Source organism: Gopherus evgoodei, chromosome 5 (genome assembly GCF_007399415.2).
Source record: "Gopherus evgoodei ecotype Sinaloan lineage chromosome 5, rGopEvg1_v1.p, whole genome shotgun sequence".
Taxonomy (NCBI): Eukaryota; Metazoa; Chordata; order Testudines; family Testudinidae; genus Gopherus; species Gopherus evgoodei.
In genome coordinates, this window is record NC_044326.1 from 30,922,912 (window position 1) to 30,946,668 (window position 23,757).

Sequence of the window (23,757 nt, forward strand, 5' to 3'; positions counted from 1 at the left end):
GTGTATGAAGTGTCTACATTGCAGTAGGGGGTGAGTGGCCAAGCCTATTCCTCCCCACACTCCAAGTGGTTAGGGACTCCGGAGCAGGTAAGAGAGCTTACTCCTTTTCTCACAGGGTCTCCTTTAGGCAGATTACACCCACTTTTCCCTCCAAGGATGAGGGAATTAGAGGTCTTTCCTCATAGTAGCCCTGTCCCTTTATATTCGGCAAGGTATCTCTCCACGCAGTTGCTAACTCCATCTTCAAGATTAACTAGTTTCCTTAGTCATCAGGTCATTCAGTTATCATTCTTTTGCCCACCTCTGTCAAAGAAACTCCTTACTTAAGTGTAATCTGGCCATTACATTCTTCCTGCATAAAACCTGGAAGTTTTGTAAATCAGACTTACTATCTGTACTGCTCAAAATGTACAAAAAGGAGGGAAAAGGACTCAGATGAAAGAATTACTTAATAGTAGAGATAAATGCCTTGTGTGTCAAAGCGCACATCCTTAGTGAGCTGGACACATCTTGGACAGAAAAGTAGAAACCTGGCAATCATTCCTCACTGTCATAGGACATTACAGAACTGATGTCTGCAGACATAACTTTTGAGTGCATGTTCTGAGATCCAAGACCACATCTCCTACTTCTCTCTCAGGAAGAATGTCCAGGGTTATCAGAGGGTATGATACAACCTGCGTTGTGTCTAATTTGTTGGGCTTCTTGCAGGAAAGGAAGATATTCCTCCTGCCTAGTCAACTGCCATTCTCTGGAGGAACCCACCAACACAGAAATCACTTGATTACTCTGTATACAGCTGGTTTATCTAGTAATATATTTCAGAGTTCTCAGTTTTGAATTAGTGACTGAGCATAAGGAAGCTTTGACTGGAGCAAAATGAGTCAGGACTGCTGGAAGGGTAGCTATAATGGTAATAAAAATAACTAGCAGTTAGCCAGTTGACACTTGCAAATAGTCTTCAAAATAATTCAAATAATTGTAAATAACTTCCCATTTTCACATATCTAAAATGCTGTTAAATAATAAACTCATGCAAGTTGTAGGAAAACATGCCTCTTATGCCACAAGAATTAGAATGTTTCATAGAAACTCCACAAAAAACATGCTGCCCTAGGGGATCTTGGAAACCCCCACAAACATCATCAAATGGTTCCAATGCTCAGCAGACTTAATATTTGTATTAAGGATGGGAACTCACATTGCCAGATTTTAAACCCACTCAAACATTGTTAGCTCACTACAGAATGGAGCAGCTAAAATTTCACATTTCTCCCTTTCTATTCACTCAAATCCCAAAATGCAGATCTGTCTTTTACAGTAGATGCAACACGTAAAATGAACCATGGAGTAAGTGTAAGGTAAGCGCTTACCAAAAATTGCAAGATTTCAGAGTGTATATTGCTATCTTTGTAGTTGAATAGTTAAGCCACTGAACTATATGTTGATTGTCAAGAAAATGGGACACACAGAATAAAAGGTTTTTCCTTTGAAAATAACCTTTTCAGGGATGTGGTGATTCTTACTTCTTGCAAATATGCAACAAAAACCAAAAAAAGTTGCCTCCAGAAAAATCTTTGTATTATGTATGCAGATTTTTGAGCAAACAATGTAAAGTAGGATGCACTTGAAAGAGTATGCTATACAGAAATTACACTCAATCATTTTTAGTAAGACATTTTAAAGCTTAAACTAAACCATCTTGTTTACAGCACTATAATTATCCATCACCATATATTTTTTGTCTGTAGTGGCTATATGAAGTTCTCTCTTCTAGGCCACCATCTGGTAAAGATTAACAACAGATTAAGGGCAAGGGTTCAGCTCAGGGTGCTGTACAGGATTGCCCGTTTTAACCCCCTGGAGATGCTGAACAACTTGCTGGTACTTTATGGTTCGCATGTCCAAGGTGTACTGGAGTGACACCTTAAAACATTTAAAGAGATTATTTTAACATATATGTATAACAAGGTTGTTTTACCTTAGATGTCAGATTTCCAGCTCCCTCCCTCTCCTCTCAAAATTTTTTTCCAGTATATTGTAAGTAAACTGAGAATAGTACAGAATTCTGCTTTCATACTCTAACTTGTGCCTATGGCAACATGAATGCAGACAGTTGGAAGTGACACAGGAGAGCACTACTGGTACTGGTTTTTAATTACTTCAACAACTGGCTTTTTGGCAACCACAGTATGGTCTCAGAATTCCTCCTCTGTATTTGTCATTTCTCTGCAAAGGACAGTATATGCCACATGAACCCAAACCACTAAATATACCATGGTTGCAGAAGTACCATAGGTCACAGACTGACTGAGCTCAAATGTTTAACATTTTTAAATAAGATCCGAATTATGCTGCACCTTCTTCTCCCCTACCCGTCTCACTCAAAACACAATAGGGGCAAAGTTCCTTATGAAACCAGAGTTATGTACATGGCTCCAATTGAAAAGTCAGGAGTTGTGTTTTAGTATAAGTTGTTTAATGAGGTACCTAACATACAGTCTGCAGCAGATAGCATTCTGAGGCAGACTCAAAATCAGGTGGTTTACAAGATGCTCAGAAGATACTTTTGATAGAAAAAAAAACCAAACAACTACTCCGATATAAATAAAGTTTCCAGGATTTCTGTTATGGGTTTCTGTTAATCCAATTAATCAGAGTCTGATTAAATCTCCTGAAGTTCTATGTTGGAGAATGCTGGCTTTCTTGCTAGCCCATCCGCTTTGATGAGGCCACACAAACATTGCTCCTTAAAGTCGTATGTTCTGTAAAGGAAAGCTAATAGTTATTTTTGACTCTTCGGGTTTTATCCCTTTAAAGCCTGCCACCAGGCTCATTCCAAGATGGAGAAAGATGCTGTGGAATCCAAAATTCTATTTACTCGAAGAGTTGAGTTTTGCCAACCCATACTTGTTGTTGAAACATGCATGACTGCCTATTTATAGTCAGCAGATTTCTTGAACGGTGAAGAGAAATCAATGCTAATACATAGTAGCCTGACTAGTGTCTATTCCAAACGCACGAAACAACAACGTATTTTAGCTGATAATAACTGGAAGCAATTCACAAAAGGCTACAATATACCTGAAAATAATTTTTGGCACTTAGGTCCCAGATTTTGGAAGAATATTTTAAATATTTGAGTTCTCAAGAGCAGATGAAGTGCAGATCATTTCTGATATTTTTCTCTATTAAGAATAGTTAACTGCTACTTTCAAAATCTATAGTTTCAGCTAAAAGGCAGAGAAGAGCATAGTGCTTATTCTTGCCTATCAAAGAGAAAGCACAAATTTTAGAAAGTTATTTCCACAGTTATCAAAATCCTCATTTCATTAAATATGTTATGAATATTGCTGCATTTCTGACTTGGATCTGAACAGCTAAAAGGACTCTGACATAGGTGACAATCTTTAAAAATTGGAAAGCAAATCTTACTGAGGCAAACAGAAAGGAGCATAAACTCTGACAAGTATCATTAGGAGGCCAAAAAAGATTTTGATGAGCAACTAGCAGAAGATAAACAAAATTTTGCTATTAGTTTTTGTAAGTACATTAGAAGCAAGAAGCTGGCCAAACAGTTTGGGGGTGGGAAGGCCCACTGGATGATCGAGGTGCTAAAGGAGCACTCAAGGAAGGAAAGGCCATTCTGGAGAAGCTAAATTAATTTCTTGCTTTGGTCTTCACTGCAAGGGATGTAAGAGAGATTTCCACACCAGAGCCATTCTTTTTAGCTGACAAATCTGAGGAACTATCCCAGATTGAGGTGTCAATATAGGAAGTTTTGGAACAAACTGATACATTTAACAGTAATAAATCACCAGAACCAGATGGTGTTTAAGAGTTCTGAAGGAACTCGAATACGAAATTGCAGAACCACTACTGTGGTATGTAACCAGTTGCTTAAAATCAGCATCTGTCTCAAATGACTGGAAGATAGCTAATGTAAGAATGGATTTTTTTATTTTTTTTTTTTTTAAAGGCTCCAGAGGTGACTCTGGTAAGACTAACTCCAATATGAAGCCAACTGGTTGAAATTATAGTAAAGAACAAAATCAGAATCTAAACACAATTTGTAGGGCAAAAAGTCAAGATGGCTTTTGTAAAGGGAAATCACGCCTCGCCAATCTACTAGAATTCTTTGAAGGTCCAACAAACGTGAACAAGGGTCAGCCAGTGGATACAGTGTACTTGGATTTCCAGAAACCCTTTGAACAAAGTCCCAAACCAAAGGCTCTTAAGCAAAATAAGCAGTAATGGGAGAAGAGGTAAAGTCGTCTCATGGATCAGTAACTAAAGTTAAGAGACAGGAAACAAAGGAGTAGGAATAATTGGCCAGCTTTCAGAATGGAGAGAGGTAAATTGTGCCCAAGGATCCATACTGGGACAAGTGCTGTTCAGCATATTCATAAATGATCGGGGAAAAGGGGCACAGACGCTCCCTGGCTTATGCAAGAGTTCTGTTCCGGAACGCCTTGCGTAAGTCGGGGAAGGATACCCGACATTTAAAAAAAACAAACCCAAAGAAACAACGCTTACAGAACTTTTTCCATAAGTGCAGGCTTGTGTTAAGTCGAGGTTTGTGTAACTGTAAACAGGAAGGTTGCACAGTTTGCAGACAACATAAAATTATTCAGGATAGTTAAGTCCAAAGCATACTGCAAAGAGTTACAAAGGGATCTCACAAAACTCAGTGACTTGTTAACAAAATAGCAGATGAAATTCACTGTTGATAAATGCAAATTAATGCACATTAGAAAACAATCCCAGCTGTACATAAATGATGGGATCTGATTTACCTGTTACCAGTTAAGACAGAGGTCTTGGCATCATCATGGATAGTTCTCTAAAAATATCTTGTCAATGTACAGCAGGAATCAAAAAAGCTAACAGAACATTAGGAAAGGGATAGATGATAGAAAGGATATCTTAATGCCACTATATAGAGCCATAATATACCCACACATTGAACACTGAGTGTAATTCTGTTTGACCTATCTCCAAAAAGATACATTAGAATTGGAAAAGGTACAGAGATGGTCAACAAAAATGAAGGGTATAGAACAGCTTCTATGTGAGGAGAGATTAAGAAGACTGGGACTATGCAGCTTGGAAAAGAGATGACTGAGGCTGGGTATAATAGAGGTCTTTAAAATCACAAATGGTGTAGAGAAAGTGAATAAGAAAGTGTTATTTATCCCTTCACATAACACATGAAGCAGAGAGTCACCCAACAAAATTAACAGGTGGCAGATTTAAAACTACAAAAAGGAAGCACTACTTCCAAGAATGCAGAGTCAACCTGTGGAACTCACTGCTAGGGGATGCTGGAAAGGCAAAAAGTATAATTTGGTTCAATAAAGTTCAGGGAGGATAGGTCCAGCATTGGCGTAACCCCTGTGTTCTGGCAGAAGCTCGGATCAGATGACAGGAGGATGAATCACTTGATAATTGCCCTATTCTATTTACTCCCTCTGAAGCACCTGGCACCGGCCACTGCTGGAAGACAGGATACTGGGCTAGATGTACCACAGGTCTGACCCAGTATGGCCATTCTTATGTTCAGTATTTCAAATACATCCCAGGTCAACAGCTGTCATCTCACAGCCATTTGCTGGCCTATGAGAGACGAGTGGACAGTCTCAATCCAGTTCCACACTGGCACTCTTATTAGTCACTTCTGCCTTTGACTGAACTTACAAGCAGTTTAAAAATATTTATCATGTGTAAGACACCTATATAGTAGGTAAATATCCCTATACTATATTGTAGATGAGGAAAAGTGAGGCTTAGAGAAAAGTAAATGACTTGCTTGAGGTCACACAGCAAAGTCAATGTATTAACTAGGATAAGACCAATACATTTATACTACAGTGTTTCATAGGCCAATCACAGTCTAACCTCTTTCTTTAAGTGAGCCCATCAGTATAATGGGCTAATGATGCTTAAGCTACATATAGCTGTGGACAACTTCTTAAAATGTTTTGTATTTTGCCTGTGATAAACATTATCCTGGCAAGGGTTCATCTTATAAAGTTATATCTCATAGATATTTCAGTTACTGATTATATTTCTTAATAAAAATCTAAATATCCTCTGAAGAGCACTGTATTTTGGGGAACAAAAATCAGTATTTTAACAAAATAAGTTCACACAGGGATACAAAAGTGATCACAGATTAACAAACAAACAACGTTGTCTGAGACAGAAGCACAATCCAACATACATATTGAATGTATACTCCATGCAGACAGGGACCGGGCTGTTGGTAGAATGGGATTATATATCACCGCATGCCCAGCTAGCATGGGTATAAATAGCTGTGTAAATGATAAGGCATCACTTATGCGAGTAGAGTGCCCTACATGGTGAACCTGCAGAGTATACACCTTACACAGCACTCTACACGCTGAAGCCAGGCCTCCTACATCTACACTGCTATTTTTAGCAGCGTAGTGCCTTGCTGCCTCCCCCTCCTCGCCAGAGCCCTTCCTTGTCACAGAAAAAGGCTGTGGGCACTGCCCACCCCACAAAAATGACATAAAAACAAAAAAAGAGAAACTTCACAATCTACAGCCCCCAGCTGTTTTTTTGTGCAGGTTAGGGATGCTCTTACCATACCAATTGGATAAGCTCCTGCAGGCAAGACAAATGGAGGAACAGCTAGTTTGAGAATCTTGGAGTTTAGGGGGCGAAGTATGGTGCTATCGGGATTTAAGCAGTTACACCACATCATTCCAGCTATTGACATGCAAGTCATTTTCATGCTAGCCACAGACTTAAGGATTGTTAGCAGTCAGAAAGTCAGTCCCAGACGCCACTTTGGGAAACATCAAAAACGATTTGCTCTTATGTAAAGAAAACTGAACACCCGAACCCATAACCTTTCGGACATTTCATACGTCTCTCTCTTGTTTGTCCTACGCCAACAACATTCAATGTTATTTTCTAATTAGAATTGGATATGGAGACTTAAACTGGGTATAATTGTTGACTAGCCCCAAAAAAGGACCCTGAGAAGACAGAATCAGACACTCAGGGCCATGCTCTTGTTCAGAAACCACACAGTCGTATAAATTGCCCAGCTATACATGTTTTGTGGTGATTAGTAAAATCCTGATACTTACTTTTTTTAAAGCTATATCATAATTTCAACCACAGCACTGGAGGAGAGGATGAAGGTACAGGATCATATGGCACATTTAAAGGGTTGTGGAGTATACGCACACTTCTGTGACAATTTATAGATAGTCTTTTGCATCTGGACTGAGACAATATAAATGGAACAGTCATCTCACCAACTCTATAACAATACTCAGGGGATCTAAGTTTTCTGTGGAAAGGATCCAAAGACATTTAAAGTCTAAGAGCAAAACTTAGCTTTCAGATCTATATAGCTGGTTTCAACTTCAATATTATACTTTCCCAACATGCACACATCTCCTTGGATATCACTGGAATGTCTGCACAAATAAAGAGATCTTATCAGAGTAAAGATCCACATTTCTGCCTACTCTTTGGCTGAAACCATACTAAGAAGAAATATTTATTGGGTATGCACAAACTAATCGATTACTATACAGGATTAGGATACCTACTACTCTCTCACGCCTTGTAACCTATCGCTTAAATCAGCCTCTGTACCAGATTACTGGAGAATAGCTAATGTAACATCAATTTTTTTTAAAAAGGCTCCAGAGGTGCTTCCGGCAATTACAGGCCAGTAAGCCTAACCTCAATACCAGGCAAATCGTTTTTTCCAATGTGCATTACTTTCCACTTAACACTGAATTCATCTGCCATTGTATTGACTCAACAAAGAAAAGAAGTATATAATTTCATGGAAGATAGGCCCATCAATGGCTATTAGCCGAGATGGCCAGGGAGGCAACCTCACGCTCTGGGTGTTCCTAAGACTCTGACTGCCAAATGGTCGAACTGGACAATAGGGGATGGATCACTCAATGATTGAATTGAACAGAACAATTCCTTCTGAAGCATCTGGCATTGGTCACTATCAGAAGATAGAATACTGGGTTAGATGAACCACTGGGATAACTCAGTAAGGCCATTCTTGTCCACTTAATTTTGCTCCTTGTTAGTAACTGGTTAAATTAATGAGGGAAGCAAAGAAATTCACCCCCGAAAGCTCATGCTCCAAAACGTCTGTCAGTCTATAAGGTGCCACAGGATTCTTTGCTGCTTTTAAAGAAATTAGTGTTACAGGTCTACAAAAGTAACAATTTTAATCTATTACATTGAGTGACAATAGTTTTGTGTTAAAACTTGCAAAGAGATTCTGCTTCAATGCCTTACACATAACACCATATCAAATGCAGTTTTCGGAATCGAACAATTCATAATATCTTTCCCTTTCCAGTCATCATTTGAGTAGGTTTTACCTGTGCTTTGTTAGTTTACTTACAGTTGTCAGTGTAAAAGTGCTATGCAGTAATAGTAAATTCTATTAAATGTAGTTGTTTTCCTTTTTTTTTAAAAACATTATCTAATCACTGTAATATTTGGGAGAGATATGGAAGTTTTACAGATGGGGAAAATGAAGAAGAGATGTTACAATGCTGAACACTGCCACTTGCAACTCCCAATGACTTGAAAATCAGGGCATAACTGTCTTGCCCAACATCACATGGGGACTGAATGACAGAGCTAGCATTGGAACTCCCAAGTTCCTAAACCCCAGTCTTGTGCTCACACTACTAGACAATAGCTCTCAGACCAATTGCACTCGAGTTCTGAGATTCAGTCAATATTTTATCCTTCCTCCTCATGGGAAGTAGTGTGTTTAACATGTCAAACCATGTTTTGCCATGAAGGCATATGTTTGACAAGTTTACTTGTCAAATGGTTTGTTCTAAATGGTGCATATCTGGAAGGTAATGGTTGGAATTCCATAATACACTGCCTGTACCACCCTGATTAAGTACAGTAGGCCATGCCTATAATTTTGTCTTATTTTACTGGAAAACAAATGGGTGTTTCTCCTGAGCCTGCTTCTCTTAATGACTTCTCACTCTTTAGCTAGAAGAGGAAAACTTCTAAGATTAATATTTGCTGTGCATACCCTGTTGGCAAATGAATCTCAGATAATCATTTTATTGGAACTAATAACTGGTTTCCAAGGGAACAAAGATAGAAGCCACTTTAAGATATTCATAGCAACCAAATGATCATATTGACCATACCCTGTATACAACAAATTCACATCTGAAGGCTCATAGCCCACCAAGTGGAATAAACAAGCCGTTTCACTAGTACCATGCTACCATCACAGATTAATTTAGTTTCACTAATAAATGATTGTTTCATCTTTCAACAAGTTAGAACATAAGAATGGCCATATTGGGTCAGACCAAAGGTCCATTTAGCCCAATATCCTGTCTTCCAACAGTGGCCGATGCCAGGTGCTTCAGAGGGAATGAAAAGAACACGTAATCATCAAGTGATCTATCCCCTGTCGTCTACTCCCAGTTTCTGGCAAACAGAGGCTAGGGACACCATCCCTGCCCATCCTGGCTAATAGCCATTGATGGACCTATTCTCCATGAACTTATTTGGTTCTTTTTTGAACCCTGTTATAGTCTTGGTCTTCAAAACATCCTCTGGTGAGAAGAAAAAACCCAAAGGCTGTTTTCTTATATCTTGTCTTAGTTGAGTGACAACAAATTGTTTGTAATTCTCCTGGAAATGCCAACATTTATTATAATGTTAAGTTAAATTAATAACAAAACATGAGATAATACCTACTATTTAGATAGAGCTTTTCAACAGCAGATATTGAAACACTTTATAAAGGAGGATAGCACCATTATTCCAATTCTATCCATTAGGCCACATCTCCCGACAGAATATTTATGTATCATATGCTTAAGGACAAATTCTGCTCTCATTTAAACCTGTGCAATTTCCAGTGAAGTCAATGGGATTTAGTGGGTAGAACTGAAAACAGACTTTAGCTCTCAATACTCACTACAGTCCTTCCGGTCAAATAACAAAATGAACAATTTTTAAAAAAAAACTAGGACTAGTTTCTTTCCCTCACAGCAGGAACTTAATATTGCCCTTTCAAACTCAGCAACTTAAACAATTAGTGTACTGAAGAGGTGCTGCAATTCCCTGTCCTAATTCTGTTAGTGTGCATAACACTTAAGAAACACATTTGATCACATAACTAATTTTCCTATTATATAAATTTAGGATTTTTAAAAGTTAGATTTATGGCCATGAAACTCTCCCAGTGACCATTTATTTTCAATTACGCATTAATTTAAAAAGAAACCAAGGTAACATTTAAATTTTCAATAGAAGCTGAGTAAAACATTTAGAACTAGCAACTGCAGTACGAGTGCATCCACATTTTTAGGCTACCATTTGGAGCATTGTTTTTATTACTTACACACACACACACGTCATTCTGATATTATCTTTACTCAGACACAAACAACTTTCGCCTGTCTTCTTAACTTACAATGCAAATCATAATTACACAGAGTTTCTTAAAAATAGCTAAAATTATTGGAGTATTACTATGCACCCACACAAGGCAATCTAGTAAAACAGCACTTTGCCACATAAATCTTATCCATGTTTCTACAGTAACCCATTTTGTGATTTCAATTATCTTTGTCAAAATAGCCAAGCTATGAATTATGTTTCCTATTTTTATTCTGATTCCAATCACCATAACATTCAATAAACATGTCAGGATTATCATTTTTTTTTTTAAAGATTTATACTTGATTTTTTTCTGCAAACCAATGACAGTTATCCACCTTTCCCCCCATATCTAACTTGCTATTATCTAGAATGCAAGATCAGTAACTTCTAAGACTTTGCTTCTTTTAAAAGTAATCTTTCTCCAACATAGCATGCACAGGAAGCCAATTTATTTCACAGACTGGAAGACGAGCTATGTGTAAACTCAAAAGCTTGTCTCTCTCACCAACAGATGTTGGTCCAATAAAAGATATTACCTCATCACCTTGTCATTCTAAACACCTGGGACTAACAGCTACACCACTGAATATTGTGCCACTGCCATTTGCCATGAGGCACAAAGTTAGCAATAGCTTCCTTATTAATTGCTTACTGTTGCTTGAAAGCATTTTATATCTGCATTGGCTGGCCTTGAAACATTCAGCTTTACCTGAACATTACTGCAAGCAGATAAATGATTTAAGCACAGTAAGAATACATACATGCAATTTAAATAGTACGAGTCGCGAAGGGCTAGTCTACACTGGCAACACCAAAGTGCTGCTGCAGCAGCACTTTGACATGCTTTGCGTGGTCTCTCCCAGCGCTCTGGGAAAAAACACAAACACACACCTCAACAAGGGGCATAGCTCCCAGCGCTGGGACACAGTTTACACTGGCGCTTTACAGCGCTGCAACTTGCTGTGCTCAGGCGGGGTGTTTTTTCACACCCATGAGCGAGAAAGTTGCACCGCTGTTAACTGCCAGTGTAGACAAGCCCTAAGTCTTAAAACAGTACCTTTAAAGAAATCCCTCTCTAGCACTAACAAGGAAAATCAGCAGGCCATGTACTACAGGTGAACAAAGAGAAAGGTCAAAGGTGGAAGTGGGACTCTTGGCAATCTCCCCATTTCTCAACTGCTATTCGAACGGACATATTTTCCGGACCTTTCAATGATCAGTACCATTTTTAATTACATTTCTTCTCTGATTCATGGCTATAAAGCAACAACACACATTGATTACATGAAGGTTCAGGGGAAAACTAGGCTAATACCCACAGCTTACATTAAGATTTAAACTCTCCTGAAGCCTCTGCCTAATTAGTAGCAACAAAGTTTACAGTTAAACACTCTGGAAGAGATTGTGTAAAAGGTATATGTGCACTAAAAATTATCTGTTTTTTTCAACTCTTGATTGGACTAAATCCTATTCCAGTGTCTTTGTTTTTTATAAACAGTTAAAAAGTAACCTCATAATTAATACATTAGATATGAAATAGAACAGCATATGCTAAAACAGATTATGGGATTAAACTAATTATATGATGACAACTCAGAAATCCACATCATCCTTCAGATCTAAATTTTGGGATGAGGGAGAACAAAAAAGACTTCATATAACGCAAACGTTAGAAACTAGGTTTTGAAAAATATAGGGGGGAGAGAAGAGAAGGAAAGAAAAGCATATGTTAAATAAGAACAAAGAACTTATGTTTAGGTATCTACTTGCTCTCCACGGGCCTAATCTTGGAAACACCTACCGCTGGGTATAGCATTTACTACTGTAAGTAGTCCCATAGGATTACAAAAATTGTAATAAACCCTATGCCTGGTAGTATTTACAGGTTTAGTCCCCATAAACTTAAAATCTGCACCTATGTTCATAGGACCCATTCCTGGAACTCTTATTCACAAGAATAATTTCATTAAAATCAATTGGATAATAAATATGAGAAATGGATACTTACAAGGCTTGCAGGATCCAGTACAGTATTTATGTGAACTTGTAATAACTCAGAGGCGTAGTCAGAATAAGAATTAGCCTATTCTTTAAGTTTGGTTTCAATATAACACTAGAGACCCACTCAAGTTTGTTTTGACCGCTTTCTTCCATAAGCATTGACATGGTTGTGGACTTCATATTTTTATATTGAAAAAACAAATGTATGGGAGACACTATACATAGCAAAATGAACAGAAGTACATGTGGCACCTTAGAGACTAACAAATTTATTTCAGCATGAGCTTTAGTGAGCTACAGCTCATTTCTTATACACAGCAGTAACCAATTATGAAGTTATAGCTCCTTGTAATTATCCTGAGAAGCACAGCATTTGGACTGATGTACATATTGTCTTTCTAAATCCCAATTATTTGAACTGAAAAGGTTTTTTAAGATATAAATGCAGGTAACATTTAAAACCAGTAAGTATTTTTTGTGCACAGCTACAGCTAAAAACAGACAAAGTAATTTGGTGAAAATCTGTAAGTAAAACAAAATAAAAATGTTGCTCAGCTTTCATATACTAAAATTTCAGCCTGCTGTGAATTTTAATGCCAAATTTATACAAAAACACTATTGACATTCTGTTTTAACACCTGAACTAGACGGTGTAAATGAGGTGAAAAAACACAAACCAGTAATAAAAAACCAGATCCACAGCTCCAAGAGCTTATTGAAGGGTCTTTCATGGACAATCTAGAATCTTAAACATGTATACTTCTCTTAAGAATTTATTAATTCTTTTCCAGCTTTGGAAACCAGAGTGGTTGGGCGGGGGCAGGGGGAGGGGGGCAGAGAACAGAGAAATAGTCCAATAAGAGAGTAAAAGCTTAAGTTCTTAAGGTTACAAAGCTAAACAAATAAGTCACAAGTTAGATGTAGCTATACAATGCAATTCTCTTTATGACTTCAGTACAGATGCACAGATATAGAAATGCATGGAATTTACTTTGCTACTGACATTCCTTTTGCAGAATAATCTCTAGAACAAATCTTGTAATTACATAGTAAAAAGTCACAGTCTGTCAATGACCACCGAAAACGAGAATAATTAAACTTTTATCCCAGATTAAAACCTGAGGCAAGGCTTTTATACTTTTTCAGAAGCAGTGGATTCAGAGTAGAGTTGAGATGGGAACAAATTTCAATAAAATAAAAAAACTCAAATAGCTAAAGAATAAATTTATGAGACAAAAAAAATTTCACTGGCAGATTTCAATCACTGACAAACACCAGTGATTTTTTTTTACAGATTCATAACCCCACTGCTTGCTGGTAATGAACCCATATATATCATCTATTTTTAAGTAGGGATGTCACTATTTACTGTGAAAATTAATATCTTAAAAGTAGGTCATTAAAATAAGATATAATTTACATACTTACCTTGTGGAAAAGAATTTGGTTGCACTAAATAAAGGAAAGAATGGACTAGTCTAAACAAAATTCCTATTGGTCCAGGTTCATGATATGCATTTGTATCATATGTCTTTGCAGGCACAAACCCAAAATCCAAAGTTCCAGGAGGTGGTTTGTGTAAAGGCTGCACCTCTGAAATAGTACTTCCACAAAGCGACAGCAGCAGTAAACAAAGTTCCACAGCCATGGCTAAAAATATTCATAAAATATGAGGTAGAGATTTTGCTCCCCCGAAGTCTAGCAATCTTCAGCACATTAGAAATCTCTTCACGGGGGGTGAGATGTGTCAGCAGGAAAAAGCTGATGTCTTCAGTCCTTTGGTTAGTCTTCGATAATGTACACTGACTTCGGAATAGCGTGGAAGCTCTTCACAGAACTGAGGCAGTGCACCATTTCTGGCAAAGACAGAAAACAACTCTTTAATGAGCACCTTCACTCCACAAGGATATGAAAGTGTGAGATGCCTCCAATCTCATGTGGAAATATAACACAAAAAGATTATACTAGCCAGCTAAATAGGGCAGACCAGACCAATTTATTCCTATGTGTGAAAAAACTGATCCATTATACACAGTACTTGAGGAAACCACTGATTATTCACAGTTTTGACTGAGCCTTTAAAATAAATATTATATATCTCACGGTATGCAGCATAAAGAGGAAATGAAATCAAAGGGACAAATATTTACTTTACTTATAATTGTAAGAGTCAGATGTATTGTATTTAGTCACAAAATAATCAGAGTGCATTTTATGAATGCTTTAACATCCAACTCTAAATGCATGGAGACAGCCACACAAGGATTGATATACATAAGCAGATGATTAATACAAAATGATATAATTTCTCTGCCCTGAGAATTCATAACTTGCCAGTGTTGCAAAACTTCCCCCTCCACATAGGTTAGCAGAGGCATATTTATTTCTTTACTCTTATGGCATTATTTTATTAAAGGAGAAGCCAGAAATTACCACCTATCAAAGAAGGATTTAAAAACTTTCAATTCATTTTATAGTGTCAGTAACATATGGTCATGGGGGAAAAAAATTTCTGGCACATAACATTATAGGGACATCAGACAGGGTATGTGGACTTTAAAAATAAAATATGGATTAAAACAATCAACCTCATGCATTTTCTAATACTAAAATTTAAATAATTAAAATACTTAATTCCCTCAAACATAAAATGCCCCCCCAAAAAACCCACATATTTAGTATAATATATTTCCCTTTCAACATAGCCAACAATGTAATGTAAGTTATTCTTCACTTTCAATTTGTAACCAAAATGAAGCTAAATCTTTGTACTGATGCTGAATGTTCTAGATTCAAGAAACACCTTCTCTGCCAATTACTGTAAAATCTGATTGCCACAGGTAGATAGGAAGCTTTCCCTATAAAGCACAAGTGGGTCTCATTCACAAACTCCTGCTAATTGTAAGGCTTTCCACAGTGCTCTGTCCTTGGCCTCCTTCTCTTCTCTCTCAAAAAGCAATCTCAGTCACAAACACCAATTCAACTACCATCCGTATGCTGACACTCACAAATCTACCTTTCTACTGAAGACCTGTCTTCTGTCCATATTAAAAACTTGGTCTGTCTCTGATAGCTCTTCATGGATGTCTGTCAGCTCAAGCTCAACATGGCTAAAACAGAGCTCTTAATCCCCCACCCCACCAATCCTCCCTGCTGCCCCCTTTCTCAAATCACTGTGGAAAACATTACCAATCCTACATGTCACTCAGGCCTGTAAGCTGGGTGTCATCTTCAACTCAGACCTCTCTCTGGGTTCTCATCATTTCACATCACAATTACTCCAACCTCCTTCTCTCTGGCCTTGACAAATGGAACCATCACCCACTCATATCCATTCAAAGTGTTGCTCCAAAGCTCATTTTCCTAACCCATTGCTTTGATCATGTAACCCCTCTTTGCATCCCATCACTGGCTCCCTCTTTCTATCATTTCAAAAATCAGTTATTTGTCTTATTATTGTAGCCTATGGCCACCCTACCTATTATCTCTTATTCAGCATTGACAAGTCAACTCCCACATCTGTTCAGCCCATGTCAGCCTCCATCACCCACTTGTTAAAATTTTCAAACAAGCACCTTTATGCTTTCTTCCATGTTGCCCCCATGCTTGAGAGTAACTCTCCATAAACATTTACAAACTAACTCATTATCCCCCTTCAGAACTCTCCTTTGCTGTGAGGCCTATAAAAACAGGAGAATAGTTAGGTTGCTGAGATCACTGCCTATTTTACTGGCCAATACTGTCCTATAGTTTCCTTTTAATCCCAGTCTGTCTGCTTCACCTGCTGTCTCTTGTCTTATATCTAGATGTAAACTTTTGGGGGCAGGAACAGTCTTTTTATTTTGTGTTTGTACAGCACCTAACACAAAGGGGTTCTGGTCCATGACTGGGGCTCTGATGCATTATGATAATACAAATAATAGAATATGAACCAATGAGATACGGTCTTTTTGAGTAAGTGAACTCAACTCTAATGATTCTGTTGCTGGTTGTAGCTTCCCAAAACAGTGAAATTAGCAAAACTCTGGTCACTTTTACATCTTTTATTAAGAAAAGAAGAGCAGTTGTGAAAATACATGAGTCATGTCAATTTTACTGCTGAGGAAGTCTATAAGCAAAGAGCCAATACTGTTCATTTCAAATGAAACATATGAATTTGCCTCTGTGTCACTGAGGCCTAATTAGACAACTCCGCCAACTCAGCCCTGGGCCAGTTGGCCAGTACTGGCTATTTGGTACAACATAAGCAGAAAAACAAAAACAAAAAGATGGTATTTCTGTTCTCCTCTGACTTCGGATGCCAAAAATGCTATTTTTTTTAAAGGCTAAATCCTTCAAGAGCATCCATCTGTAATACAAATCCAAGTATAGGACAGATCCAAACTCCTGGCTGGTGTACAGGCCTCAACTGACTGCAAACTCCTTAGAGGGGCCAATCAAGGCACTGTCTAGCACTCTACTGGAGTATCCTAGATTTCTTGCCCTTCAGAACATCAGTACACATATAAAGGACACCTGTAACACCTTATGTCAACCACTAATTTCTTCTGAATTGTGTCTGGACCCGTGTGCTGGACTGAGCTTTGGCTTATGAGTGGAAATGAGGAATATAAGCAGCTTACTGTTTTCCTGGTCCAACAGTACTTTCCCCCAGCAGAGTTCATGACTTTCCCTATGGAGTGACCAGATGTCCCGATTTTATGGAACAGTCCCAATATTTGGGGCTTTGTTTTATATAGGCGCCTATTGGTCTCCAGCCCCATCCCGATTTTTCACAATTGCTGTCTGGTCACCCTATTTCCCAAGCAAGAGGTGAACCACCCAGATTGGCTCATCCTTGAAGGGTCATGAATCTGCTGAGCCTCTAGAACGCCCTGGAAGAAAAGAACCATTCACCTGCAGGACCAAAGGTAAAATAATACAAAAATATACATGCTTTACTATCAAACAACCCCTGTCCCCCAGATCTCCATGGTGCACCAAAATCTGATGAAGCATGAAGGTAAAAAACTACAATGTTGGTGGTGATGGGTTCTCTTGCAGGAGTACACCACAGCTATGGGGAAATCTAAGAACCTTTTCCCCATCCTCCATCGCTCCTGCTAAATTACACACAGCAAGTGTTCTGAGGAGAAATCCAGTTTATCAACCTTGAATACACCAAGCTACACCACAGATCCACTACTTATTGTTGCAAAGAGCAATAAACATGCTTTGTTCAAAATATCAGTCAAAAGCTAGAGGAGCTCTCTGGGACAGAAAAATCCAAAATCAGAGCCAGGAATAAAGACTATTCCTCCTCTTCATGGTGTTCAGCTTCTATTTTCTCTCAGTAACTGGCCTATCTTTACTAGAAAAAGCCAGGAAAGAACAATTCTAATACTCCTCTAAATATTTGAAAAACCTATGCCTTATTCAAAAAAGGCAGTCTTTCCAACTACCCTGAAGCATGACACTCAATGCTACACATATAAAACTACACATATAAATTCAAATATTTCAGCATTTTCAAAGCAATAACTGATGGTTACAAAGCATCTATGCTATGAACCAGACAGATATATAGACCCAAAGGACATCTTATATTTTTCCCCAAATTTGTTTACTTCATTCTTTAGTCTTCAAGATTTTCTTCATCGTGGATTGCTATCTTATCCCTTTATAGATTGCCCTATGATTAAATGTAATAAGCAGCATATATTGTAGATTGCTTAGAATGCTTCTAATTATGGAATGGTAGGAACATCTTAGTTAACTTTAAGTGTGAAATAAAACCCACCTTTAACAGGAGTTCAACCTCCATTTTGCACGAAAAAAATGGTACACAACTTTGAGTGCAATTTGAATTTTCTGATAATTTTCAAGTAAATCTATTATTTAGCTTCTGAGTGCTAATCAATTAGGGTCTGATTCAATGCCTAATGAAGCCATTGGAAAGGTTCCAATTGACTTCAATTGGTAATAAACTGAGCCCTTAATTTCCAAACCTGAGAATGTTTAGTTTCACAGAATTATGTAGACAAGAGTAAAGCACTATGAAGGTGCCTTCTTGAGGAAGAAAAAAAACTTAAAGAGTCACTAGTGTGACTCTGATGAAAATATTAAGTCATACAATATTATGACATTAAAAAGATTAGTTGGCTTTACAGAAGAATGCTGTTGAAAATGCAAGGTCCAATCCCATATTTCAGGACACTAATGGCACCCTGCTATGAGGACACTAATGGCACCCTACTATGAGAACATGAACATAAATGTTCTTCAATTCTACAGATGCCAGTGAAATCCCCAGATGCTATCATTATAAATATAAATAAATTTAGCAACTACACTTTAGAAATAAAATAGTTTTCGCTCCCCTGGCCTCTTGGGAATCAAAAAGGAATGCCTCTAGAATTCTTATCCTCCCTCTAATAATAAGGTGGTATTTCTTGCCATGCTATTTCAAAAAAAAAAGTGTAAATTCTCCTCAAGAGAAGTGCTGTGTAAAGCACCAGCACATTATGGGTGCTATATCAATAATAATAGTAATAATAAATAATAAGCTTACAGAAATGTTACCAGTCCTATGGCTCAAAAAAGCCAATGTGCATCTGAACAGGAATTGCACTCACTGAAAGCTCCCCTACTCAAATCACAAGAGATCGGGGCTGTGAATGGGATTCTTTTGTTTTCCTTATCTTTCTATGCAAACAAAAACTTTTTGGAAGTTTGTTGCTAGCTAACGATGCTACAATAGATGAACAGCATTGGAAAAAGAAACCTATCCATAGAATATGCAATCAATAAAAATGCCACCAATCCCCAAGGCAAAGCTGCAACAGTGACAAAAAAAAATGCTACAAACATATATGAGAGTTTATTTCTATGACACTCTTCACCATTGCACAAGACTTTTGTATCATTAGAAACAAACCGCACATTACGCTTTACTCTTGCGTCTTGTGAGCTACACTCATGGTGATACACAGATTCTTCATATTCAGTATAAGTGTGTGGGCAGGGGAACAGAACTGTATAGTATTTTAAAAGGAGTTTATTAATTAATCCACATGATACCAGACATTCATTTTAATGTCCTTGTTTTTCATGAAAACCTTAAATTCAGCTACATAAAATGTAACTGAATGGAATAATTTAGTTTATTTCTCATTGTAATTTGCACAGGTATTAGTTTTCATCTTTAAAAATACTAGATTTTGGCTTTTTTTCCCTCTGAACCCCTCCTCATACTTTTCTATGTATAGAAGTCACTACACCAGAGATGGGTAAACTATGGCCCTTGGGCCACATCCGGACGTTCAGAAGTTTTAATCTGGCCCTTGAGGTCCCACTGGGGAGTGGGGTCCGGGGCTTATCCCTCTCCAGCACTCCAGCTGGGGAGCGAGGTTGGGGGTATGGTTTTGAGTGGCTTCCTGAAATAGCAGCAGCAGCAGCAGCAGCATATCCCCCCTACACACAGAAGCGGCCAGGGGGCTCAGCATGCTGCCCCCACAGCTACCACTGGCAGGGAACATACCCAGATATGGCCCTCAGACCAAAAAGATTTCCCACCCATGAACTACACCCAACTCTAGGGCATCTGCGATCTATCACTCTGTAGAGAGCATGCCACAAACTTTTGTATAAAAAGTATGCTAGAATACTAACTCCAGAGAGAGCGAGCAAACACGTTTCATCCAAGATTCTCAAGTCACCTTACTACATTAATTAAGCCTAGACATGCCTGACACATAGGTAGGATAGAATCCCCTTGCTATAAATGAAGAGTTTGAGACACAGAGCGATTAAGGAATTGTTCTAAGATCAGACCAAGTCTCAGTTGCAGAGCTAGAAATAGCACACAGGTTCTCCAATGTCTAGTTTTCAATTTTAACAACTACACTGCATTTCTTCCCTTTAATGCTGCAATCTATGCAAACATAATATTGCAATCCAGTGATGTGACTGCAATTCACTCTGAACTGAGATTCAACTAACCAGGAGCCAGACTGTTAGAGCAGGATGTGGGAGCCCTTTGGCAATGAACAAAGAATGGAGGGCAGAAGATGGGGCATTTGCCCACACTGGACACAGATCAAGGACTCCGCTGTGTGCATTACATTTTTTTTTAAATTAAACATTTGAAAAGTTGGTCTATAATTCCCTCTCCAGAGTCCAGTGACACCAACCACTATAAGAGCAATGCAAATTATGAGGTCACAGCCACATGAGGGAAAGTTACTTGCACTGTACATTCCACACACACAAAAATATAAAAGCTTCACATTCAGAATACATAAAATGATAAGCCACACTAGCCATTGGCAAGTCACAAAAGATCTGGCGTTTGGTTACAAAACCTCTTCTAGGCCTGTGATATAATGACTGCAACTTGTTGCCATAGGAGGAGTAGGGAGTATGTGTACCTTCTAGTATCAGGGGGTAGCCGTGTGAGTCTATATCCACACAAACACTAAAGAGTCCAGTGGCACCTTAAAGACTAACAGATTTATTTGGGCATAAGCTTTCGTGGATAAAAAACCTCCTTCTAAAACATCAGGGACTGCAGAACACAGTAGCAAAACAATAAAGAAAACTAACACTGGAGAGCAGGACAGGCGCCAGGGTTTCTTGCGCCCTAGGCGCATGGCCATTTCGCCGCTATGGCGCTGATCCCGCGGCTCCGGTGGAGCTGCCGCAGGTATTCTTGCGGAGGGTCCGCTGGTCTGTGGCTCCAGTGGAGCTGCCGTAGGCATGCCTGCGGGAGGTGCACCGGAGCCGCGAGAGCAGCCGACCGTCCGCAGGCATGCCTGCAGCAGGTCAACCGGAGCCACCTGCCGCCCCCCCAGTAATCCTGGCGCCCTAGGCAATTGCCTAGGCTGCCTAAATAGTAGCACCAGCCCTGCTGGAGAGTCTCAAGTCTCAACTTGCATCTAACATGCATATTGTGAGTTCAAAATGGGAGAATGGCTGGAGTCACAGTAGCCAGATATGCAGAACATAGGATGGCATTTCTGGATCTGTTTAAAAAAACAAAACAAAGATTTAAAAAGGAAAATTTAAAAATTGGGTTGCGTTTCACTGAAACACAGCAAAATACCTCATAAGGAGGTGATAATTTTAACAACTGCCTTAAAATTAATTCCAGGGGAGTCAGTCTCCATCCCCAGAAGAAAGAAAGACTTGGCAGCTGGTTTACTTTTAGCCAGTTGACCAAATGTTTAGATTAGATTCATTAAGTGGGACAGAAAAAAAAAATCAGCTTGTTTGCTCTGATAATATTTATAAAGCATGCCCTATGAGGGCACTGTAGAGCAAAAATAAAAGATTATAAAAACATTCAACATTATGAAGCCATTCCATAAAAAGGAAATCTGCTGTGCTGACAGTTCAGAACTGGTGGGGTATGCTGGAAAGATTCTAATGCAGAGGAAAATGGATTACAACAGATTGTGTAAATAATATCTCATAAATGGGACAAGACCCTCCCCCCTTCTTCTCAATTACATTTAAACAGTTGGGATTTTCTTCCTCTCCCCTCACCAGTTTAATTCTAAATATTACATAGTATGATTTGTGGTTAAACTCTGTCTTGGTTGGAGTTACAGAACTGATTTTACAGCTTCTTTCTTAATTGCTTCCCTGGATAGGATGAACAGAAGGAGATAGAGTCAACTCCTCTCCCCTGCCCCCCCCCTTCCCTTCCCCACCCCACAAAACAAACACTTCATGATTCCCTGCTGGGACCAGAATGTAATCATTCATGACCTTTCAATACGATCTGTCCTAAACTACAGTGACTAATGGCCAGTAACTCATAAGCTACCTCAACTCTTCACAGTCACCTTTGAGCACAATAAAATGTTGTAACATATACAAAGCCACGAGGTGAGCATGGCTGGGTCTCTGCTTCAAGTCTGGACTCAAGATTTGACTGCAGATACCACAGCATATTTTTGCTTATTACAACGCACCCTCTTGAACCTGCTAGATGAAGTGGTTTCTAAAACAGCACCCTATTCATCTCCAGAGTGTGGTATACTAGTTAATCTCTGGAGGTCCTCATTTTTCTCCCACAGTACTGCCTTGTGCTTCTCTCACATCCAAACCCTCACAACACATATGTGAACATACGGTCCCACAACAACGCTTTCTATAATGGGAAGGATGTTTCACCCTTCTGTGTCACATGCCTCACCCCTTCACAGTGTTTTCTATAGAGGGACCCCCTCTTCCCTCAGTGCTTCCTAGGGGGGGTTCTTCTGCTCCCCCCACCCCACATCCACTGTTTTCTACAGCAAGGTCCCGCTCCCTTCTCCCACGGCTGCTGGAGGGGATTCCTCTCCCGCACCCTACAAATGGTGGCGCTAGGCATGAGTAGACCGAGCACTTGATTAGCGGCCCAAGAGGCTCAAAGTATTTAGTATTACCCCCAAAATACTGTTCACGTTATTGAACGTGGGCTTTTTAACAAGTCATTACTATGCATTAAGTTAGCATAATTTTTGGTTTGCACAAAGAGCAATCCGTATTTTAGGGGTGGGTGAGGGATCAGGCCCCACCCCAAATGTCCCTGCTTAGGGCCCTCCAACGGGCTAGCAGAGCCTCTGCTACAATGCTTTCTATGGAGGTACCTCTCTCCCGCACACCCCGATGTTTTCTATACCTGCTCACAGCCCACGCCAATGGGCTCCCACACCACAGCCAGGCTTTTCCAGACCTCGACCGCGACCGGCACTGCCTGCGGACTCGCCACCCAGGGACTAGCAGCAACTCGCAGGGCAGGACCCGTGCACTCTGCCCCGGGGCTGCGCGGCGCTGGGACCCCCCCGCGGTCTCCACCCTCCCTGCAGAGCGGCGCGCGGGGAGAGCCAGCCGATCACTCACCCGGACCCAGGGACAGCCCGCGCCGGCTCCGGCTCCGGCTCCAGCGGCTCCCGGCTGGGCTTCCTGAGCCTCCCCGCCCGGCCGCCTCCCCGCCAGGCCCCCCAGGCAGGCACCGCCCTCTGCCGCACGGACCAATCAGCAGCTCCCCGCGCCCCACACCCAGCTCATGAACGATGCAAAGCGAGGGCTGCGGGACGCGAAGTCGGTCAAGTGGGTCGCGCGCCGGGTTCCCCAGCAGTATGCACAGCTCGGCCACCAGTTGCTTTCTGTGCAAGCTGAGTATGGGGGGCAAGGAGACCCCCCCCCAGAGCTGCACGCCCCGAACTTTAGGTCTCCTGACTCTTCAGAGCTGGGTCCAAGTTGTGCAGGTAGTTTCTGCAGGGGCCTGATGGTCTCCAATGGCCAGGGGTTCGGGATCAAGTCTGCACAGATCGC

General features: G+C 39.7%; 1 protein-coding gene across 9 annotated transcripts in view; it reads right to left on the reverse strand.

Annotated features, from left to right (window-relative positions):
• Window positions 1–23,413, reverse strand: part of PROM1 (prominin 1) — a 92,895-nt gene extending 69,482 nt beyond the window's left edge. For 7 of the 9 annotated variants that reach the window (XR_004000662.1, XM_030564563.1, XM_030564560.1 and 4 more), the window contains exons 1-2: window positions 23,323–23,413; window positions 13,882–14,309 (exon numbers count right to left, since the gene is read on the reverse strand). Coding sequence is in view for 7 of the 9 variants with exons in the window: in XM_030564563.1 (XP_030420423.1) it covers window positions 13,882–14,101 (220 nt within the window). In the remaining 2 variants the exon portion in view is untranslated. Of the gene's footprint in view, window positions 1–13,881; window positions 14,310–23,101; window positions 23,183–23,322 lie in introns of those variants that run through there. The other 2 variants (XM_030564559.1, XM_030564565.1) reach the window with 2 other exon arrangements.
• Window positions 23,414–23,757: the final 344 nt, after the last annotated feature.